The sequence below is a fragment of the Carettochelys insculpta genome, chromosome 22 (genome assembly GCF_033958435.1).
Source record: "Carettochelys insculpta isolate YL-2023 chromosome 22, ASM3395843v1, whole genome shotgun sequence".
NCBI classification, from domain to species: Eukaryota; Metazoa; Chordata; order Testudines; family Carettochelyidae; genus Carettochelys; species Carettochelys insculpta.
This window is the reverse complement of record NC_134158.1, coordinates 19,788,401-19,808,414: the sequence shown is the minus strand read 5'-3', so window position 1 is coordinate 19,808,414 and position 20,014 is coordinate 19,788,401. Positions and strand designations below refer to the sequence as shown.

Below are 20,014 nucleotides of genomic sequence, written 5' to 3'. Positions count from 1 at the left end.
ACCAGCTCCGTTGGGAGGCATCGGTCATACCGAGCGGGCAGCTGTTGGAGAGGAATGAGCCGTCTTCGCTGCATGCTAGGTCATTCACCGCCGCAATGCACGGAAGCATGCGGACAAGCAGGAAAGGGGGTTACAAAACTAGCCTGCCCCCTGCTCCAGCAGTCTGCCAGAAAACCTGGTGCTACAGGCATTAAATAACCACTAGCGGCTGCACCTTGTGGGAGAAGTCTCCAGCAGATGCTTAGCTTCTGAAACACACAAGGAGGGATGCTTTGCCTGGGAGAGCGCATCAGCTTGGGAGTGAACTGAGCCTGAACACAGCTCAGTCTTAGCAGCTAGATAGATAGGAGGATTAAGTTCTTCCCTAGGGGACAGGGCCCTAACCAGCTCACAGCCGCAGGTGTGGGGGACCTTTACCTGGGAACCTGTGCCCCTGACAGGATCAGTCTCGGCTCGTGGATATGTGTTAAAAGGCCGCCCGGTCTGCTGAGCTGTCTTCATCACCCCTTCAGAGACAGGGATGTTTGGAGTCCGGACGTTGGGGCCAGAGAGCGGCCGTTTGTCCCGTGGGGGCTGTGGGCTTTTCTCTCCAGTGTACGTGGATTTGGGCCTCTTGTCAGAGGCATCATTGCGATCCCTCCTGACTATGCGGTCGGCTGGCTCGCTGTAGTCCTTCTCTGCCACATAGTCCCTCCTCCCTTCCCGCTCATGGGCTCTGGGCCTGCCCTCCTTGGCAGGCTTGTGGTACTCGGGCGGGGGCGGCCTGCCACCAGCGTGCTTAGTTGATCTGCTGCTGGGTTCCTGCCCTCGGGGCTGCTGAGTGGGGGCCCAGTTCTCTTCCCTGTCCCGGTTCCTCTCCCTGTCCAGATCCAGCTCGTTCCTGGCCTCGTGGCGACTCCTTTCCTTGTGTGCCTTAGGCCTGTTCTCAAGGGGGCGGGCTTTGGCGGGGCCCTCACTGAGGCCGTTCTCCTGAAAGAGCTGGTCCCGGCGGGCCTGGAAGGGCGGGCTGTCCCGGCGCAGCGAGTTGGACCGGGACACGGACATGTTCTCAAACTCATCCAGCAGCCAGGTCAGGGAGCCGTCCTTGGCGGTTTTGTTCCCCCGCACGATGGTCTTCATGAGGGACACAGGATGGAAAAAACATAGACACACAGAAAAGAAAAAAAAAAATGAAAATGTAACATTTGATGATGAAGATGACGCACCTGGTGGCAGCCAGCAGACACACGACAACCATGAGAAACACCAGACACAAACCGGGGCAAGATCCTAGGAGATCCCAGTACCAGCAGCGCCCCAAACCTACACATGGCCGCCAGTCCGCCAGGAAAGGTGCTGATACTGGGCTGGAGGCCTGCTGAAAACTGTGAGGAGACCCCCACCGGCCCATGTCACAGCTCACAACTAACCCAGGCTAGCTCTGAGCCTGCTCCAAGCCCGTCAGTCTACTAGGTCGCAGGATTTACATCCTTTCCCACCTTCTACCTGCCATGATCTCTGCCCATTTATGCAGGAAGGAAGCTCTTCCCCACCTCCGCCTGCGTCTGACAATGGCACAGTCCTTCCCTTCTCACCTGGCTAACCCGTCCTACCAACTCCAGCCAGGAGAGGCAGATGTTTCGCACAGCTGAATGTTTGTGCGCACCATACCCTTCTGAAAAGGAAGGGCTCGCTCGCCTGTCTGATCACGCAGGGACATGCACCTCTTATAAAACCCCAGCCTGTATTTTGGCCTGACCCAAGCAGGTTTGTAATTTACTGACAAACGAACTGGACTGTGCACGTTGAAAACTTCCCCAGAGCCACCAGTAGACACCACATAACTGAACAAGCGGTGTTCACTTGAGCCACTCCAGAAGGCAGTAGATGGAGACTAAAGACAGCTGTGCAGGAGCCCAGGGCTGAAAGCACAGATAATGCTGAGAGTCTGGACTAAAGTGTGCCAGCAGAGGGGTGTGTGACAACCGGCTTGTGGGAGGTAGCAGGGCAGAGCCCTAACCTCTCACAGCAGAAAGGCTGAAGGATCACCTGGCCTCTCGTAGCAATTCGTTGTATTTTGCCCTCTTCCCTCTGAGGGTCAGCCGGTACTTTACAAATAGTTCTGCAGGAGGTGGGTGCCCCCACGCAAACCTCTTACCCCCAGCAAACTGAGGCTTGGAAACAGTCACTCTATGTTGGAGTCACCTGATGCCCCTGGGTTCCTGGGATCCCAGGTTAAAAAGCCTCCCAGCAATCCAGTCTTAAGCTACTACACAGGCAGCGTTGTCCCTCCTGCCCAGCCCTTCATTTGTACGCCTTCCCTCGTCTATGTCCAAAGCCAGCTCCAGGGGCTGTCCTATGCCGAGTGTTCCCCTCCTCCACACTTCAACTCTCCACCCCTCCAGGCAGCGGCTTCACCCGCCCCACACCACCCAACCCCTCGGTCCAAGAGCTGCCGCCTTTGTAGCAGCCCCTACCCGGAGCAGCCTGCCTGGACCTCCCTCTTCGACCCACTAGACGTCTCAGCTAAGGACACAACTCCCTTGCTTATTTCCCATCCCTCCTGACCTCCCCACCCCCATCTCTGTGCTGCACAATACCAGACCTTGAGCAGGTGGGGCAAGGCTCCCCCTGCAGCAAGTTCAATGGGCCATTTGCCAGAATACCTCTTTGCAAGAGGACTCCCCAGCTCACTAGGGGACTCTGGCCAGGTGATCCAGGGCCCTGGCTCACATGTTGGATGGCCTTTGTTTTACCACAAACATGACTAAAACAAAATGTGCAGAGGCAGCAGCTTTCGCTCCCGGGGAAGCCTGGCCGAGATCCAGCTGCAGCATGCTCCCAGCAGGGCTCTGCCTTCTCCCCGGAACTCACTGGAAGAAGACGCTGAAGTCTCAAACTCCATTTGAGAGAGACCTCAGGAGCGGTGGAATAATTTAAGGTGTTTAATACTCCCAAGACACCCTCGTGCCCTTGGTGAGGGTCTCTGGGAGCTTCTGAAATTCACGCCATGAATGCTGCCCTGGTAACACGCCCACAGGCGCACCCAAGGCCACTAACGCCGGGAAACAGAGCTGGGGCTGGAGTGTGTAAGGACCGGTTTGCACGTGCACCCAAACAACAAAACTTGTGTCGTCATTCGGGGTGGGGGGGGGGGGAGGTGTGTTAAAAGCCCCCAAGAATGACATGGTTTCAGAGCGGCGAGTGAAAGTGCCAACGCTGCTTTGTCGGCGGGCATGCTCTGCTGCGACAAAGCAGATCCCCCTCGATGACTGAACAGGCAGAGGTGATGCATGGGGGGCGGGGGGGGGGGGTCGCACAGAGGGTCACATGCATCCCCAAGGGTCGCCGGCTTTCCCCGGACTCACCATCAGCACCACTCCCCTCCAGTGAGTGCAGGGGACAGTGCCGCCCCCCCGGAGCTTCACAGCTCGCACTTCTCTTGGGCCACACCACTCTGGAGGGGGGGGCTGCCCCTGCCCTCACAGGAAGAGGTGAGCAGGGGCAGAACAGGGGAATGGGGCCTGGAACCCCCACACTAGTTGCTGCCAGCAGCAGGGCTGTGTCAGTCTTGCTGCTAAAAGCTGCACAGTGTAGACCTTGTCTACCTCACGGCAAACTAGGGTGGCCAGCCAGCAAGTATGAAAAATCAGGGTAAGAGGTGTATTTAAGACAAGTGCCCAGAGTATGAGAACTGTCCCTATCAACACCCCCACCTCACTGAGCGAGGCTAGCCTGGCCGCGACACCACACACTGCCCCAAGACAGCTCAATATGAGTCAACAGTGTGATGCTGTTGTAAAAAAGCAAACATGATTCTGGGATGCATTAACAGGTGTGTTGGGAACAAGACACGAGAAGTCATTCTTCTGCTCTAGTCTGTGCTGGTCAGGCCCCAGCTGGAGTATTGTGTCCAGTTCTGGGCACCGCAGTTCAAAAAAGATGGAGAAATTGGAAAGGGTCCAGAAAAGAGCGACAAGAATGATTAAAGGTCTAGAGAATGTGACCCATGAAGAAAGGCTGAAAGAACTGGGCTGGTTTAGTTTGGAAAAGAAGATTGAAGGGCAAAATGATAGAGGTTTTCAGGTACCTAAAAGGGTGTCATAAGGAGGAGGGAGAAAACTTGTTCTTTTTGGCCTCTGAGGATAGAGCAAGAGGCAATGGGCTTAAACTGCAGCAAGGGAGGTTTAGGTTGGACATTAGGAAAAAGTTCCCAACTGTCAGGGTGGTCAAACACTGGAATAAATTGCCAAGGGAGGTTGTGGAATCTCCATGGCTGGAGATATTTAAGAACAGGTTAGATAGATGTCTATCAGGGATGGTTTAGACAGTACTTGGTCCTGCCATTGGGGCAGGGGGCTGGACTCCACAGTCTCTCGAGGTCCCTTCCAGTCCTAGTGTTCTATGATTCTATGATTATTAACGAGGCTAAAAGCCTTACACAAGAACAGCAGCAGCAGGAAGCAAGAATATGGAGTGAGTTTGCTGAGACAGGAGCAGACATGATCCCAGCAAGAGCTAGGGGGGTGCACCCAGCTTGGCTTCGCCCTGTAAGAACACAGCAGGGCACAGTGCAGGTGTTCCTGACTGAAACCCTAAAGAAAGCTGCAAGTGTGTGATAATTTCCAAGCTTCAGGAGAGAGCGGGGCCCCTTGTGCATGGGGCTGGCGGTCTCTGCCCTGAATGACTTGCAGTCTAACTGATCAAGACAAAGAGTGGAAAACAGACACTCGGTTACTAGATGAGGAACTGAGGCACAAAGAGATGAGACTTGTCCCAGGAGTCCTGACTATCTCTTCAGCCACCTCCTTCTCAATCCAGAAATATGTCTGAAGCCAATCCCAGGCTTTGCTCTAGTTACTCACCTGGACTTCCTTCCCTTGTAAATCTAGATAGCTGTAAGACTACACACCTAAACCCCTGAGGTTGCTCCCTGCACAGTGGCTGAACCAGTCTGTGATGATCTACTGGTCAAAAATAAGTCTGCCACCTCCAATCAGGAGGCACAAAAGAAATATTTATAGACCGTACGATCTTGTCTTGCAAGTATCCTGGCTTCCTCTGCCTCTACTACAGCACGGAACACGGACCGTAGAGCAATCCCCAGGAGCCTCTGCTTATGCAGCCCGGGATCCAAAAAAGCATTGAGCAAACGCATTCACATCCTGACTAGATGCAAACTCCCTCCTGCTGCTCCTGGTTTCACTGCCGCAGTCCTCTCCATGCCTCTCCCAGGCAGTGCCTTGCTATCCCCCTCCTCCCGCAGCCCTGCTTTCAGTGACTGGAGGGAAGGTGATGATTGACAGCATTGAGTAACTTATGGGGGGGGCAGCTTCACAACCCCAGAATGACAAGAGGGATTATTTTAAGGGCCTATTGCAGTGCAATGCGGCAATCCACTTGCTATGTGCCCCCCAGCTGCTACCCTCACCCTGGAGCACGGCAGGCCCTCCTCAAAAGCTGCTCCGCAGCAGGATCAATATGCAGGAGTTTGCTGCCTACGCATCACACAGATTTATACCATACAGCCTCTTTCACACAGTGCACAGGGCTGCCTGGCGGCCGACAGACAAGACTCCAGCCAGAGCAGCTGATTCTCACCCAAGCAACCATCAAAACTCAAGTCCCATGCTGCCAGGGGCTGGGGGGAGAAGCACTGCACACTGCTGCAAGACCGAACTGCTCTTCAACAGTACCTGGGCTGGGAAGATGCACGGCCACAGGGAGATGTGTCTAACACCTCTGAGTTAGGACTGCGCTGGGAACAGATGGATCCTCCCCAGCGGGGTCTCAGAGGTGGAAAGACTCAGGTGATGTTCCTGGCAAGGAAGAGCAGAGTGTGGCCAAACACCCAGCCCCTTGCCCAGACGCAGGTAGGCCCTCCTTGGCCAATCCCAAACAGCTGAACAAGGTCTCAATGGCTGCACTCACTCTGCCCACACCAACGCTTTCTGATTAAGGCCCTTTGGGGAAGGGACCCATTATCAGCTGGCTCAGCAGGCTGGATGCTCACGGTGTTGTAAATCAATGATGCCATCACGCCCGGCTCAGTGTTATGCCACAATCGAGCTGGTGACTAATGGCAGTGTGAGGACAGTGATGGAGAATGCTCCAAAAAAAGATGCAAGCACTCATGTTGGAGCAGTGGCGGCTGCCATGTTTCATGCCCTCTGTGGGGACACTGTGATCCCAAGATGAGGGCCTACAGAACCACACCCAGTTGTATCAACTCCACCCCACGGCAACGATCCGAGAGCTGAGGAATGCCAGAAAAACAACATGAAGTCCTGTGGCACCTTATAGACTAACATATGTAGGAGCATAAGCTAGACCCACTTTGTCAGATGCAATGTAGTGGAGATTCCACAGGCAGGGCTAATTATACAGGCTCATGAGCAGGAGGGAGTCCCAGTTGTGAGGAAGGTAGTAGTAGGCGTCCTTCAGTCTGCACAGACTATGGATCGCGCCAGAGTTGATAAGTATCAGACAGGTCACCGTGTTACTCTGTAGCTTCAAGAACAAGAAGTCTTGTGGCACTTTATAGACTAACAGATATTTTGGAGCATAAACTTTCATTGGCAAAGACCCGCTTCATCAGATGCATCTTTGCCCATGAAAGCTCATGCTCCAAAATATCTGTTCGTCTATAAGGTGCCACAAGACTTCTTGCTCTCAAGACCTGATAAGGAAAGTTCAGACAGGGAGGACGTGGCCCACTTCCAGGAGCTAATGTGGAATGCCAGGATGATGTTTGAGTCTCACCTTTGTCAGTGACTATTACATACCAGGGCAAGATTGGTAATCATAGGTCTGGAAGAGACCTCAGGAGGTCATCTAATCCAGCACCCTGCTTCAAGCAGCAGAAACCTATTTGGCCCAGATCCCTAAATGCCCCTTTAAGGGCTGAACTAACACTGGGTTTAGCAGACCAATGATCAAACCACTAAGCTATGCCTCCTCCCCAATGAGGACGATGGCCATAGCCAAACCTAGCAAGAACTTCTATCACTTGTTCAGGTTCTGTAACGGATCAGGACGGAAGACAAATTCTGGGGCTTGTTTACCAAGGAATGCCACCATAGGGCCAGCAATTGCATGGGTTCCAAAAGTTTTGGCGGCTTTGTAAGATTGCCAACGATGGACCAACTGGCCGCCTTAAGGTCCTATCTGGAGATCGAACCACTTGGTGCTTGATCTACACCAAGGCTGCTTCATCCCTCAGATTTGCCACAATGACGACTCCGACCACCATTGCTTCCAAACATTTTAGAACTAAAAGGCTTCGAGGACAAGGCACACAATTGTCTGAATCTGAGCTACTAGTGCCATACGGTGGCCAAATGGGATGTACAGAGAGGAACCCCAAGTTGGAGCAGGGAAGTTATACAAGTTCTGTAGTTAGCACTGGTGCAACAGCCGCTGGAAACGTGTGCAGGTGTCTCTGATCAATAAACCGAAGTGGGCTCAAAAGACCCATGATTGGAAAACTATCCTTGCAATGACAGACAAGGATCTCAGTCTGTTAAGTTAACAGAGAAGGAAAGAATGGCTTGATCAGTCTATGTATACCTACGTGTAGCAGGCAAAACACAAAAGAAAAAAAAAACCAAACATGAACAACGGGTCTTCAAACTTGCTAGCAAAGGTCTAATAAGACTCTTTAGCTTCAACTCTTATCCAGTCAAACTCATACCAGAAAACACAAAATTTTTAACAGAGGTTAACCAATCTATGGAACAAGTTACCAAGGTTCTCCATCACTGGCAAAGTTTTATCTACTACAGATTAAATATGAATGATCTGAGGCAGTTCTCTGGCTTGGCTTGCACAGGTGATCAGACAAGATGATCTGTCCCTTCCAGCTTTATAGTCTATGACTGAACTGCAAGCATCACAGAACTACAGAGCTGGAAGAGATCTCCCGAGGTCATTAACTCCAGTCCCCTGCACCCGGGGCAGGACTGAGCACCATCTAGATCATCCCTGACAGATGTTTATCTAACCTGCTCTTCAAAAACCTCTAATGCTTGAGATTCCACAGAATTTATTCCAGTGTCTGACCACCCTGATGGATAGAAAGTTCTTCCTAATGTCCAGCCTAACCCGCCTGTAATTTAAGCCCATTGCTTCTTGTCCTACCCTCAGAAGTTGACAATTTTTCTCCCTCCACCTTGCCACAACCTTTTAAGTCCTTGAAAGCAGTTATGTCCCCTCTGTCTTCTCCTTTCCAGACTAAAACAAACTCAATTCTTTCCATCTTCCCTCACACAGGTTATGTTTTCTAGACCTTTAATCATTCTTGTTGCTCTTCTCTAGACCTTCCCCAAAGCACCCACATCTTTTTGGAAATCTGGCACCGAGAACTGGACTCCAAGTGAGGCCTAATTGATGATGCAGAGTAGAGCACAATGACTTCTCATGCCTCGCTTACAACACTCTTGTTAATGCATCCCAGGATGAGGTTTGCTTTGTTTGCCACATTGTCACCCTGTGGACTCGTTTACCTTGTGGTCCTCTAGGACTGCTAGATACCCTTCTGCCCTCACACCTTCCCTAGCAGTCCTTTCCCATTTCATACGTGTGCTATTGATTGTTCCTTCCGAAGTGGAGTACTTCACCTTTGGCCTTGTTGAATTTCCCCCCATTTACCTCAGCTCACTTCTCCAGTTTGTCCAGGTTATTTTGAATTACAAGCCTGTCCTCCAAAGCACTTGCAGCCTCCTCCTCTCTTCCAACTCAACGAGAGACCCTTAATTTTCTATTCAGGGTGGTAAGGAGCCACTGCAGCCCCAGTAAAATCCACAGCATTATTCTCAGTTGAGGCTGGTATGGAGGAGCTGGTCCAAAAATACCCCAGGACACCTCCTCTCCAGACGTCTGCGGTGGACTTTCTGGACTCCCCTGGATGGCGATTTCCCATCAGATCCAGGGGAGCCGAGGGTAGGAGCTCTTTGAGGATGGGATTAAAGCGGTTTGCTTCTTACATGAAAGTCGGCAGCACATGCCCCAGACAGTCGGCAAGCAAATCAGCAACCACCCCAGAGGCACCTCCCCACGTCTCTCAAACCAACTCTCCAGCTCCTACAAAGCCACCCTGGCCTCCTCATATTGACATGCACTCCCCTCCCCTTGGGAGAGATGGCTTGATGTGAACAGTCAAGTATATCTCAAGCCCCTTCATACGTGACCCAAAACACTCAGGTTAAAACAGACGCTTAGCTGAATGAGACCGAAACCAGGACTCGGAGGCTGTTAAATAAACGTCATGTGACCCTGAGCTCTGCAAATACAACACAGCCTGCTGGGTAAGGATATACACTGAGCGGAAGAACCAGAGACTAAGCAGGAAGTACGGGGAATCTGGACTCCCAAGACCTAACCTGGGGTTGACAATCAGCAGCTCCAGAGCCGCATGTGGCTCTTTAACGAGTCATTTGCTGTTCCAGATGCTGCCACAGCTGACTACTCTGCAGCTCTGAGCGCCGCCTGGGCAAGGCCTGGCCACAGACGGGCTCCCCGCTCCGCTGGCAGCTTGCCGACCCCAGAACACGAGAGAAGTCTGGGGATGTGTGTGTCCGAGCCGCACGTGGCTCTTTGATCAGTAAAATGCTCTGAGCTTCGGGGGCGCCGGGCACCACTTTGTGCATGCATCCCTCCCCAGCACTTTGAGGGGAAGCCTGTGGCAGCTGCAATGACAGCAGAGACTCTGGAGGAGGGGGCTAGGGGTGCCTGGCTCTGGAGGCGGGTGGAATCGGATTAAACCGGGAGCTGGCAGCGTCTGGCTCTGGGGGGGAAAATCGAGTTAAACCAGGAGCTGTGCGTGCCTGGCTCGAGGTGGAGGGGGGGCGCGGGGGGGAGGACTGGGTTAAAGCAGAGGTGGGGGAATGGGGGGGGTGTCTTTTTTTCAAAAAGGGGATACTTTATTTAAAAAAAGGTTGAGAAACCCTGGCGTTGAGAGAGTTGTGAACATTGCACCTGCCTATTTAAGAGCCTGTCCCCAGGTGCAGCGTTTTCCGTGGCCTCATTTGCTCTCCAACCCAGGGGTGAAAGTAACTTAAAACTTTCTAACTGGTATAAATCATTGTGCGCGCACTGGTCTTAAAACAGGGGTTACAAAGAGAGTCTGGTTTGACGCTACCTATTGAGGACCGTCTCGTAGTCACATGCACGCTGGCTCTCCAAGTATTGATTTTGTAATTGAGTTTGAAAAAAAATGGCTCTTCATGCTAGGTTGGTTGCTGAGCCCTGACCTGACCCATTTCTGCAACTGACTCGCTGAGTGCCCAAGTAGAAACCGTTTTCCTCTCTTTGGATTTGAACATTTGCCACAGCCTCCAGTGGGAGCTGTTTCCACTGCTGCTGGGAAACTGGGATGTGCTCCTATTGAACTGGAAAGGGGCAAAGGAAGAATGGTAACTGCCTGGAGCAGGGTGAGCAGGCATTTTACACTGGGGCCCATTTTTTGGCCCTGCAATTAGCCATAAGCCCCCCACCCCATGTGTGGGAGGACCCAGAAAGGGATGGAGTGGGAGGTTGATCAGGGAAGGGGTTGGGATGCTGGGAGGTTCCAGGGGGTGTCCCAAAAGGGGAGGGATGCTCGGGGGGGAGGACCCCAGGAGAGTACTAGGAATCCAGCATGAGGTAGTCCCAAAACAACTGCATTTTTCAACAGCTTTTACAGTCTAAGGCAGGTGAGTCCAACCCGCGGGCTGCATGCGGCCCTGGACAGCTAGTAATGCAGCCCCACAAGATCGTAAACTTTTAACATTATTACGTGATTTATATACACTAACTATATTATATATTTTATATGCGGCCCAAGACAATTCCTCTTCACTCAACGTGGCCTAGGCAAGCCGAAAGGTTGGACGCCCATGGTCTAAGGGATCATTTACAATAGGAGGCATTAGCCTCGCTTCTGTCTGAAGTGGGGTGCACTTTTTAGTGTCTTTTTGGCTTCTTTTGCTTATATCAAAGTATATTTGCAAGCGTCTGTACTCCACTGAGCAGCTTAATTTTTGCACTTATTGCTGTAACATATGAATATGGTGCTGTGGAGAACATTCTCCCTATGCGTATTAGCAGTGTTCTCAGGGGGGAAGGGGGGTGTCCCCTTTTTATCTGAGCCACTAATCGGCATTATCTGTTAGGATCATGTAAACATATCACAAGCTATCCATGTTCTGTGATGGAAAAAGAACTGGGGGCACTGGCGATTCTTAGCTCTTCGATTTTCTTCTCCATTTCTAGATGCAGTCTATCATGGTACCTTATCAAGCTGGGAACTCGCCGACTGCCCTGCTGCCTGACTCAGGGACTCTGCTCATTCTGACTGGCCCAGCTGCGGACGGAGACAGGGAGAGACATGCTCCCTTGGCGACAGCAGCAGAGGCCATGTGGGAGAAAGCAGAAGCTGGGTGGGGGAGCCTGATCATGTGGCACCCCCCTCTCAAAATGTTGCACTCCTCACTTTGCACACCCCTGGCCTAATGTTTAGAGCACTCCACTACCATTCAGGAGAACTGGCTTCATTCCTGGCTCTGCCAGCTGCTGACTGTGGGCAGGTCACTGCTTTGCCAACCTTGTTAAGTGGATGCCTACACCTCTAAACCAGCAGCAGCCGCCAAGTAAATACGTACTGTTGGCACAAGAGCTTTCTGCTGGGGCACATGGAAAACAAGCAATCTGAGAGGCGGGGCTGGGCCAGAGGAAACAGATGCTCCAACCAGAATTGTTCGTGGGTAAAGTAATATAATTTGGCCTCCACTAGAAGAGCCTACTGGTTGTTATTGGGTTCAGAGATGTCCCATCCCAAGCTGAAGTGCAGCTTTTCCTACAGCTGCTGAAGGTGGCATGTCAGACAAGCGGATGACACAAAACTAGGGGGAGAGGTAGATACGTTGGAGGGTAGAGAGAGAATCCAGAGGGACCTGGATAAATTGGAGGATTGAGCCAAAAGAAATCTGATGCGGTTCAATAAGGAGAAGTGTAGAGTCCTGCACCTGGGGCGGAAGAATCCCAAGCACTGTTATAGCCTGGGGACCGACTGGCTCAGCTGCAGTACGATGGAAAGGGACTTGGGGTTATGGTAGATGGAAGGCTAGATATGAGTGAACAGTGTGCCCTTGTAGCCAAGAAGGCTAACAGCATACTAGGGTGCATTAGGAGGAGTATTTTGAGCAGATCTAGAGAAGTTAGTTAGCCCCTCTATTCAGCACTGGTGAGGCCACATCTTGAAGACTGCGTCCAGTTTTGGGCCCCCCAATATAAAAAAAGATGTGGATTTGCTGGAGCAGGTTCAGCGGAGGGCAACAAAAACGATTAAGGGTCTGGAACACAAGACCTATGAGGAGAGGCTGAGGGATTTGGGCTTGTTTAGTTTACAGAAGAGAAGACTTAGGGGTGATTTAATAGTAGCCTTCAACTTACTGAAGGGGAGCTCTAAAGAGGAGGGTGAGAAACTGTTCTCAGTGGAGTCAGATGGCAGAACAAGGAGCAATGGTCTGAAGTTGAAGAGGGAGAGATGTAGATTAGATATTAGGAAAAACTACTTCACCAGGAGGGTGGTAAAGCACTGGAATGCGTTTCCTAGAGAGGTGGTGGATTCTCCATCCCTCAAGGATTTTAAGTCCCAGCTCGACAAGGTCCTGGCTGGGATGATTTAGTGGGGGTTGATCCTGCCTGAAGTAGGGGGCTGGACTAGATGACCTCTTGAGGTCCCTTGAAGCCCTAGGATTCTGTGATTGTCAGATTCTCACCTCAGGAAAACACAGCACCAAAACACCAATGCAGCCTGGGGCAGGCGGAGAATGAGAAAGGAGGCGGAGGAAGAAAACCTGCAGCTACGTGGAAGCACACCAAGTTCTTGGGTCGCTCCAAACAGAGGGCATGAAGATGCCTTGCTTCAAACTCAAGGTCTGGTGTTGCAAGGGCTCTCCCTGCCAGACTCCTATGCTCCTGCCTGTCTTTCCCTCTGTCTCACATCAGCCCACTGAAGCAAGGTCTCTTTTTGCATTCCAAGACAGTACGGTGAACACCAACCAGGAGGGAGGAGTCCCATTCACCACTCTACTCCGATAGGTTGTCTGGGGGAGAGCACCACTTTACGCACTGTTGCCAACTTCCTGTAATGCCCAGGTTCAACTTCCTAGGATGGGAGACCTCCAAGCACTGTCCCAGGAGGCCTTTCCTTAGCCCATGACAGAGCTGCGCCAGTCAAAACTAGTGGAAAGCAATCATCTAGAATGGGTTTCTCTGGCCTGCAATAGCAGAACAAGAGGCTGAAGAGAATCCCAGTAGGTTCATAGCATTCACCAAATCCAAAGAGCTACCAAGACAATGCAGCTCTTGGGGCCAATGCCATGCCCACCACCTTCCATGAAGCTCTTTGCTGCTCTGGGAGGAAACCCAGGGTGCCACGGAAGCACTCTTCTGCATGGTAACTGGCAATTTTCTCTCTGAAAATTACACCATGTAGGAGGTTCTGCAACCTGAAAAAGCCTGGGCCATTTCCTCTTCTGTCTGGGACAGGGCTTTATTTTTAGCTCAGTCTGTGGCAGAGTTAGGAGGGGAGAATTTTCAGGCCCATATCCCACAAAAATGAGAATCAGCCACAGCCAAGTCCAGGAGAAAAGGGGTGAGGGTGGGGAGGGCCCAATAATGTAAAATAAAAATCAGACTGACCAAAGGGCTTTACCCCAACCTCAGGATGGAGGGTTTTCACCACGAGCCACATGACAGCAAAGTGATCTGGGATTTCGGGGCTCTGTGAAGGGGCTGGGATTTTCAAATCAGGCTGTGCACCTGGCCTGGGGTTGCTACGCCAACCGATGTTTGAAGTGTAAACCAAGCTCTCGGCTGGGCACTCACAGAAAGCATTAGCCCCTCTTGGCCCAGGCGTGTCTCTGCAACACCCAGGCTCCGCAGGTTTCTAAAGGAGCCGGGAGCTACAAGGCAGCTTCAGAGGACAGAAACACCACACACCCCTTCCCTGTGCCATGCATCGAGTTAGGTGCTCTGCTGCGTTACACCTACTCCTTGTCTCCTATCCTGCAGGCTCTGCAGCAGCTGCCGCTGCCTTTGAGAGGCAAGAGAGGGAACACAGGCTTGGCTGGGGAAGCAAGCATGGCACTGCCTCCCCTCACTCCCCCGCGCCTCTGGGAACAGAGCTCGGCAACAGGTCCACAGGGCACCTGTTCCTTCCCCCTTCCAAATCGTTGTGCTGGTGGCCCCAGTGTTGCTGCCTCTTGAGAGCCCTACTGAAAATGCACCTCGAGCCCCCAGCTGGCACGTACATGTGCCTACGATGTACTTTGGACACAAATGGTCACACCCAGACCTGCTGGTACTTGGATCTTGCCTGACTTGTTACTGGTCTGTGGGCTGCTTAAAAACTCCCACTGAGCAATGCAGTCTACCCAGTTCCAGAGAAGGGACAGGCACTGGGTAGAATGTTACGAGACTGCTGGCTCCTTCCCTCGATTTAAGCAGCAGGCTAGCATGGCGAGAATCACACCACCTAGCTCCGAGGGGCTGAACCAGGGACAAAGATCACATCCCAATGTTATTGAGGGCAGCAGGATACTGCTAACTCGTCTCCTGGGGGAGATCGGTGAACAGCAGGCTCCCGGAACTCCGATTTCCCCGCCTGTTGCATTAAAAGAAGGGGAGAGGGAGAGGGAACAGCTTTGTTCCCCCCCACGAATTAACTCAGCCCAACCTGTTTATGTTCTATAATCCCTGCTTTTTCTTCCTCAGTTGCCACAGCAACTTGTGCAGAGAAAACACCAGTCCCCCTCCGGATTCCCCCGCTGCCGAGCTCAGCAGACTGGAACAGGTAGGACAGCTCTGGTGTACACCCACAACCCAATTAGTACTGGTGGGTCAGGCAGGGAATCAGTTACACACTCAGTCCCACCAATTCTCCTCCACTGATTCCCCCAGAGAAACTTGTCTGAGGCTGTTGTAACTTTAAGAGGGTTCAAAAAAGAACTAGGTTAGGTCCCTCAGTGGTCCAGGGATGGTGTCCCTAGCCATGGTTTGTCAGAAGCTGGGAACAGACGAGAGGGAACAGACCACTTGTTCTGTTCTTTCCTTCTGGGGCACCTCACACTCGCCACCGTCGGGGGACAGGGTGCTGAGCTAGATGGGATCTTTGGTCTGACCATTTTTGTGTTCAGTCGAAGCGCTTTGAGGACTGATAGGACAGAAGGAGGTTCATTACTAGTCTGCTTAACGCAGGCAAGGAATCCTATGAGCAAGGCTAGAACCAGCTCCTATTCTCTGCCCTCAGGACAGCACCAGTCCTGTGAGGCCAAGGACTGTCTGTAAAGCCGGTCAAGCATTGGGCGCAGCTTCTCCACAGCATTATCAACAACTGCTGCGTTGTCTGAAGCAGATGAGCCAAGTGAGAGAGTGAGCGTCACAACCTCCCTGCTGCTACGCTGAAATGTTCACCACAGATGGGCGCTAGTGTCCTGGATGGTGCAGGCAGGTCCTGATACGGGCAAAAGGGATCGAGGTTGGAGGAGTGGCTGTAACTTCCCCCTTCTGGAAGAGCAGCTTTGGCTCCCAAAAGGGAAAGGAAAAAATATCCTTGGAACTGGATTCTGCACCTTCACCTAGCGTGATCCAGGAAACTCCTTGTGCTAACTGGCAAAGGGGAGCACACAGTTTTACAGGCACCCTCTCAGTCAGGTATGCGGACAGCAATTCTCCACAAGGGTGGCACACAAGGCTTCTACCAACCGCCAGCAGCCCTCTGGTTGTCACAGCTATTGCAAAATGTCTACGCAAATAATATCCAAGAGGTTAGGTAAATAAGTGCTACAGGACTTTGCTTTTTTTACACTGCAAATGATGTTCTTACAGCCTTAAAGTGAAAGCAGGGCCATCAATGAGGGGCAGGGTGGGATGGGAGCAGTTGTCCTGGCAATTGAAAGGGTCCAGGGTGCTGGACCCCTTTCAATCGCTGCTGGAGCCCCGCGTAGTTTGGTCTGGGTAACACTGAGGGCTGGCAAGGGGTAGAGTGATCTGGGCAGTGACGACGGCTAGGCACCCCTAACCCTGTCCCTTCCACCTGCGGCCTTGACTCTTCTAGGGGGCCCAGAGCCAAGCTCTCCCCACCACTGTGCAGGGTGTGGGGGACTGCATCTCCAGCCCTGGGGGAAAGGCCAGTCACCAGAAGGTGGAATGCCCCAGAGAGATTCACCTTGAGCAGGGAATTTTAGACCCTCCTCTCTCAGGGCAAACACTGTCTCTCTCAGTGTATGTCTATTTGCATATTAAGCCACCAGCTAACCTACATTACCCAATCAACACGAGACAGCAGGATCAAGAGGCAGGAATGGCCAACAGGAGGCTGCCTGATTTATTAAGGAAGATCAAAGGAGTGTTCTGATATATCTAGGATTGTAAAGAGCCTCAAAGAATACTTCCCTGAAGAGACAAGCTGACAGCAAAGCTTGTGTCCTGGAAGAGGGGATCACAGCAAACACCCACAAGCAATACCATGTTAGACAGCAGAGTACCTGGCTAAGGAAATCTAGCTCTAGAATTCATGTTAGTTTTAGTTTTTATGTAAACATTTGTTTCCAACCCTCCTACTTGCTAGAACTGGAATCTCTCGACTTTCAAATAACGTTAATAATGACAACAAGGAAAAGTTTAAGTGCTGGAAGCTCTCATGCTCAGGAAAGAGGATAGCAATACTGGGTACCCGCAGGAAGCATCACATAATACCATTAACACGCCTTCATTCACCCACGCCTCGCCCGCAACACAGCGAGCGCCTTCTATTCCCATAGACTTCACAAATGACCCCAGAAATCACCATCCGTTTTAAAACCTAGTTCTGCTTCCAAGCGAGGGCTGCTCCTGGAAAGATCACAATCAACACACCAACTGCTTGAGAGCCCAGACAAAGGAGGGCCATGACCCTGAGTGGAGAGGGGCTTACAGCTACCAAACTCAATGCACAGTGGCACCTGTGAAACTTAGTCTTTTGAGTAAGGATGTTTGGAAGCAAATCAGAAATTCTGTCTGTGGTTCTTAGCTGGCCCCCAGATCTGAGCCCCTCACAAATTAACAGCCTCCTGGGATCCCCCTGTTACAGGTGTGGCACTCAGGCACAGAGATCACAAAGGCCATATGTGGAGAAGCAGGAATTGAACCCAGGTCTCTCACTACCCATCCAGTGCTCTCAGCACAAGACTAATCCATTCTCTGAGTGGGAGCTGGCATCCTCTGAGGCCCTACCTTGGCATCTGCAGAGCTCTCTAATCCTAGCCTAGGCTGTCACGCCACTCTGACACCACACTTCCCATAATTTGCGGCTGAAGGGAAAATGCATAAATAGCACAGAACCCAGTTTGGCTGTCTGCAATGCATATATGCAGACCGCTATGAAAAATACAGCCCTGAAGAGCACTGAATGGCTTGTCTTTACCAGCCACCTCCCTGCTTCCCTGAGCTCTCTTTTTACCTGCATCTCAAGTGCTTTTAAAAGGGGGAGGCACTATCAACCCCTTCCCTCTCCCAGCCTTTTTAAACCTCACAGCAAGTCAGTGGCAAGGCTGGCACTCAAGTTCCATGCCCAACTTCCAGCTCTGTTCGACATCTACTAGCCAATGATGGCCCCTGTTCCCACTCAGCCCCAAGTAGCAACACCTCCCGCCCCCCCCGCACCGAGCCCGATTCGTTACAGTGACTGAACTGGTAGCACATTCGGTTCCACATTCCATAGAATGACACTTCAGGCTGTCAATCGTTCTCCTCCAATAAACCTTTGTGGAGCCTCTGAGTCCCCATGCACAGGTGTCGGATGCAAGCTCAGGCTTTGCAAGACTTCCAAATACCCCTGGAAATCGCAGCTTCAAGATTACTGGGCTTTCCTCATCCCTCCCATACACCTGAGTCTGGCAAGTAGCTAACTCAGGTTTTTAGGCTGGCCCCTAAACCACTTGCTTTCCATGTCTTACACAGTTCATCAGTTTCTCTTTGTTTTATGAGCAGGCATATGCCTGGGAGAAGATGATGCAGGAAAATGCACCGCAGAAGTTTACAGGACCCGAATACTAGAGCCTGTGTAACAGTGCTGCAGCAGGCAAGTTCTCCCCAGTAAGGGCTAACACTTTTAGACGCATGACCCAGGTGGGCTTAGAAAGAACAAATTACAATTAGCATGGAAGCAACAGCAATACTGAGACCCTGGACTCCTTGACTAAAGCAAACAGACAAGCTATGGCCAAAGTGCAGAGGACAGCAATGGTGGTGCGGGAACACTGGGAAAGGGGAGATGAGAGAGATGCAAGAGGAGTTAACGCCATTTAATACGTGTTTCCCTTCATAGATTTTTAAACTTGCCATTGCCACCTGGCCCTGCTGGGTCTTAGGGAAGGAAATACGGAGCCTTTGGCCCCAACAGCTTAGGATGGCGACAACTGATGGCTGCTCTGACTAGCCAGAGGTGATTTGGTGGGGTCAATCCTGCTCCTAATCAAACCAGGGCATCAGGGTATAAAGATGCTGCCAAAACCTGAACCTCACTGGCTGCCTTAGGAGACAAGTGGAGAAACACTGAGCGGCCTGGAGAGAACAAGGTGCTATCTTACTTGGCCAAACTGGCACCCCAAAAATGAACTGAGAAAGAACAAATTGTCCTGGCCAAGCTTTCCTTCTCCATGATTACACCTTGCACTCCCTGAAGCTCTGAGGGCAGGTGCCTGGATCCAGGATGTAGTAGGAGTATGAGCTCTAGATAGAGAGGCCCCTCTTAAGGGCTCCACTGATCCGTTAGGGCAAGGAGGAACTATGGTGAATGAGGTCAGGTTCAGAGTCCCTAGAGTCACTTTACATCTTGCAGAAACCAGGTCCTGCTTGAAAGTTCACCGAGCACCTACCTTCTGAGAGCCGTGCTGAATAGCCGTGATGCACACGGGATCCACCAGCGGCTTGGGCCGCTTGGCCGACTCCTCGATGATGCCCTGCCATTGCCTCGGCAGCCCAGTGAACTTCTGCTCTTGCTGATCATATCCAGTGTGGACTCGGTGCTCAAAGTTGGAGGGAGCCGAGATCTCAATGCGTTTCTTCTTCTTGCTGAACATGCTGAGGCTGGCTAAAGGACCTGAGGGAGGGATGAAAAAAACAAACATCAGGGAAGAAAGGGAGTGCGTAACACGGAACTGCCAGAGAATCACGGAAGGCTATAAAAATAAAGCTCCTGGATAAAACAGAAGGCAATTGTACAGTGGAATACTCGGCTCGCCACCCGGTCCCTGACGGGCAACTACAACCAGAAGGGACTTCGAATGACGTTGTCCTCTTTACCCTCTGATATCATTTCACCAACTCCCTCTCCAGGCAGGGATGCCCTTCTACATACCAGAGATGGTGACTGGCATGTCTTTCACGTCCTTCATCAGAGCATCGCAAAGCACTGAAGTGTTAAGTCTCACGAGGCTCTAAAATATTATTCCCAAAAGAAGCAAAGTGAGGCACATGGAGACAGGAAGGGACGTGCCCAATTTTACACAGAGGTCAGTGGCAGAGCTGGGCAACCCCTGAGAGATCGCCTGACTCCCAGTGCTCCTATTATACATACGCAGACTAGGAAGGTGTGGTTTTGTTTAACTAGTAGTTTTCTAAAGCTAGCCTAAACTGAATTTTGGCTCTTGATCAAGGAGTTTGATTGACAGTCCTGAATTCTTATAAACTAAGCCACCAATCAGGCAGAGACCTGATGTACGTCACTGCCCCACCATGTTCAGGGATGGAGTACCCTGGGAAGTATAAGGTGGCAGCTCAGCCACCAAGGCTCAGTCAGTTCTTCACCTCTCTGCTGAGGTGGTCAATTTGCACTAGGGAGGTGAGAGGCCTGAGATGGGGATGCATGTCTGCTATGAACTGAGCTGAGACTCAACCTGTTTTACACAGGTCTAAGTGAGAGACCTGAATACTCATGGATAGACATTTCATATCTGCAGATAGTGGAGCAGATACTAGCACATGGCTTTCCCTCCTTCCCCCGGCCAGGGAG

At 51.6% G+C, this 20,014-nt stretch overlaps 1 protein-coding gene across 8 annotated transcripts in view; it reads right to left on the bottom strand.

Annotated features, from left to right (window-relative positions):
* PAK4 (p21 (RAC1) activated kinase 4) overlaps window positions 1-20,014 on the bottom strand; it is a 107,412-nt gene that overhangs the window by 14,025 nt on the left and 73,373 nt on the right. For all 8 annotated transcript variants that reach the window (XM_075016373.1, XM_075016377.1, XM_075016372.1 and 5 more), the window contains 2 exons: window positions 18,879-19,102; window positions 418-1,113 (listed from right to left, as the gene is read on the bottom strand). In XM_075016373.1, the coding sequence (XP_074872474.1) occupies window positions 418-1,113; window positions 18,879-19,082 (900 nt within the window). In that variant the 5' untranslated portion in view covers window positions 19,083-19,102. The remainder of the gene's footprint in view (window positions 1-417; window positions 1,114-18,878; window positions 19,103-20,014) is intronic.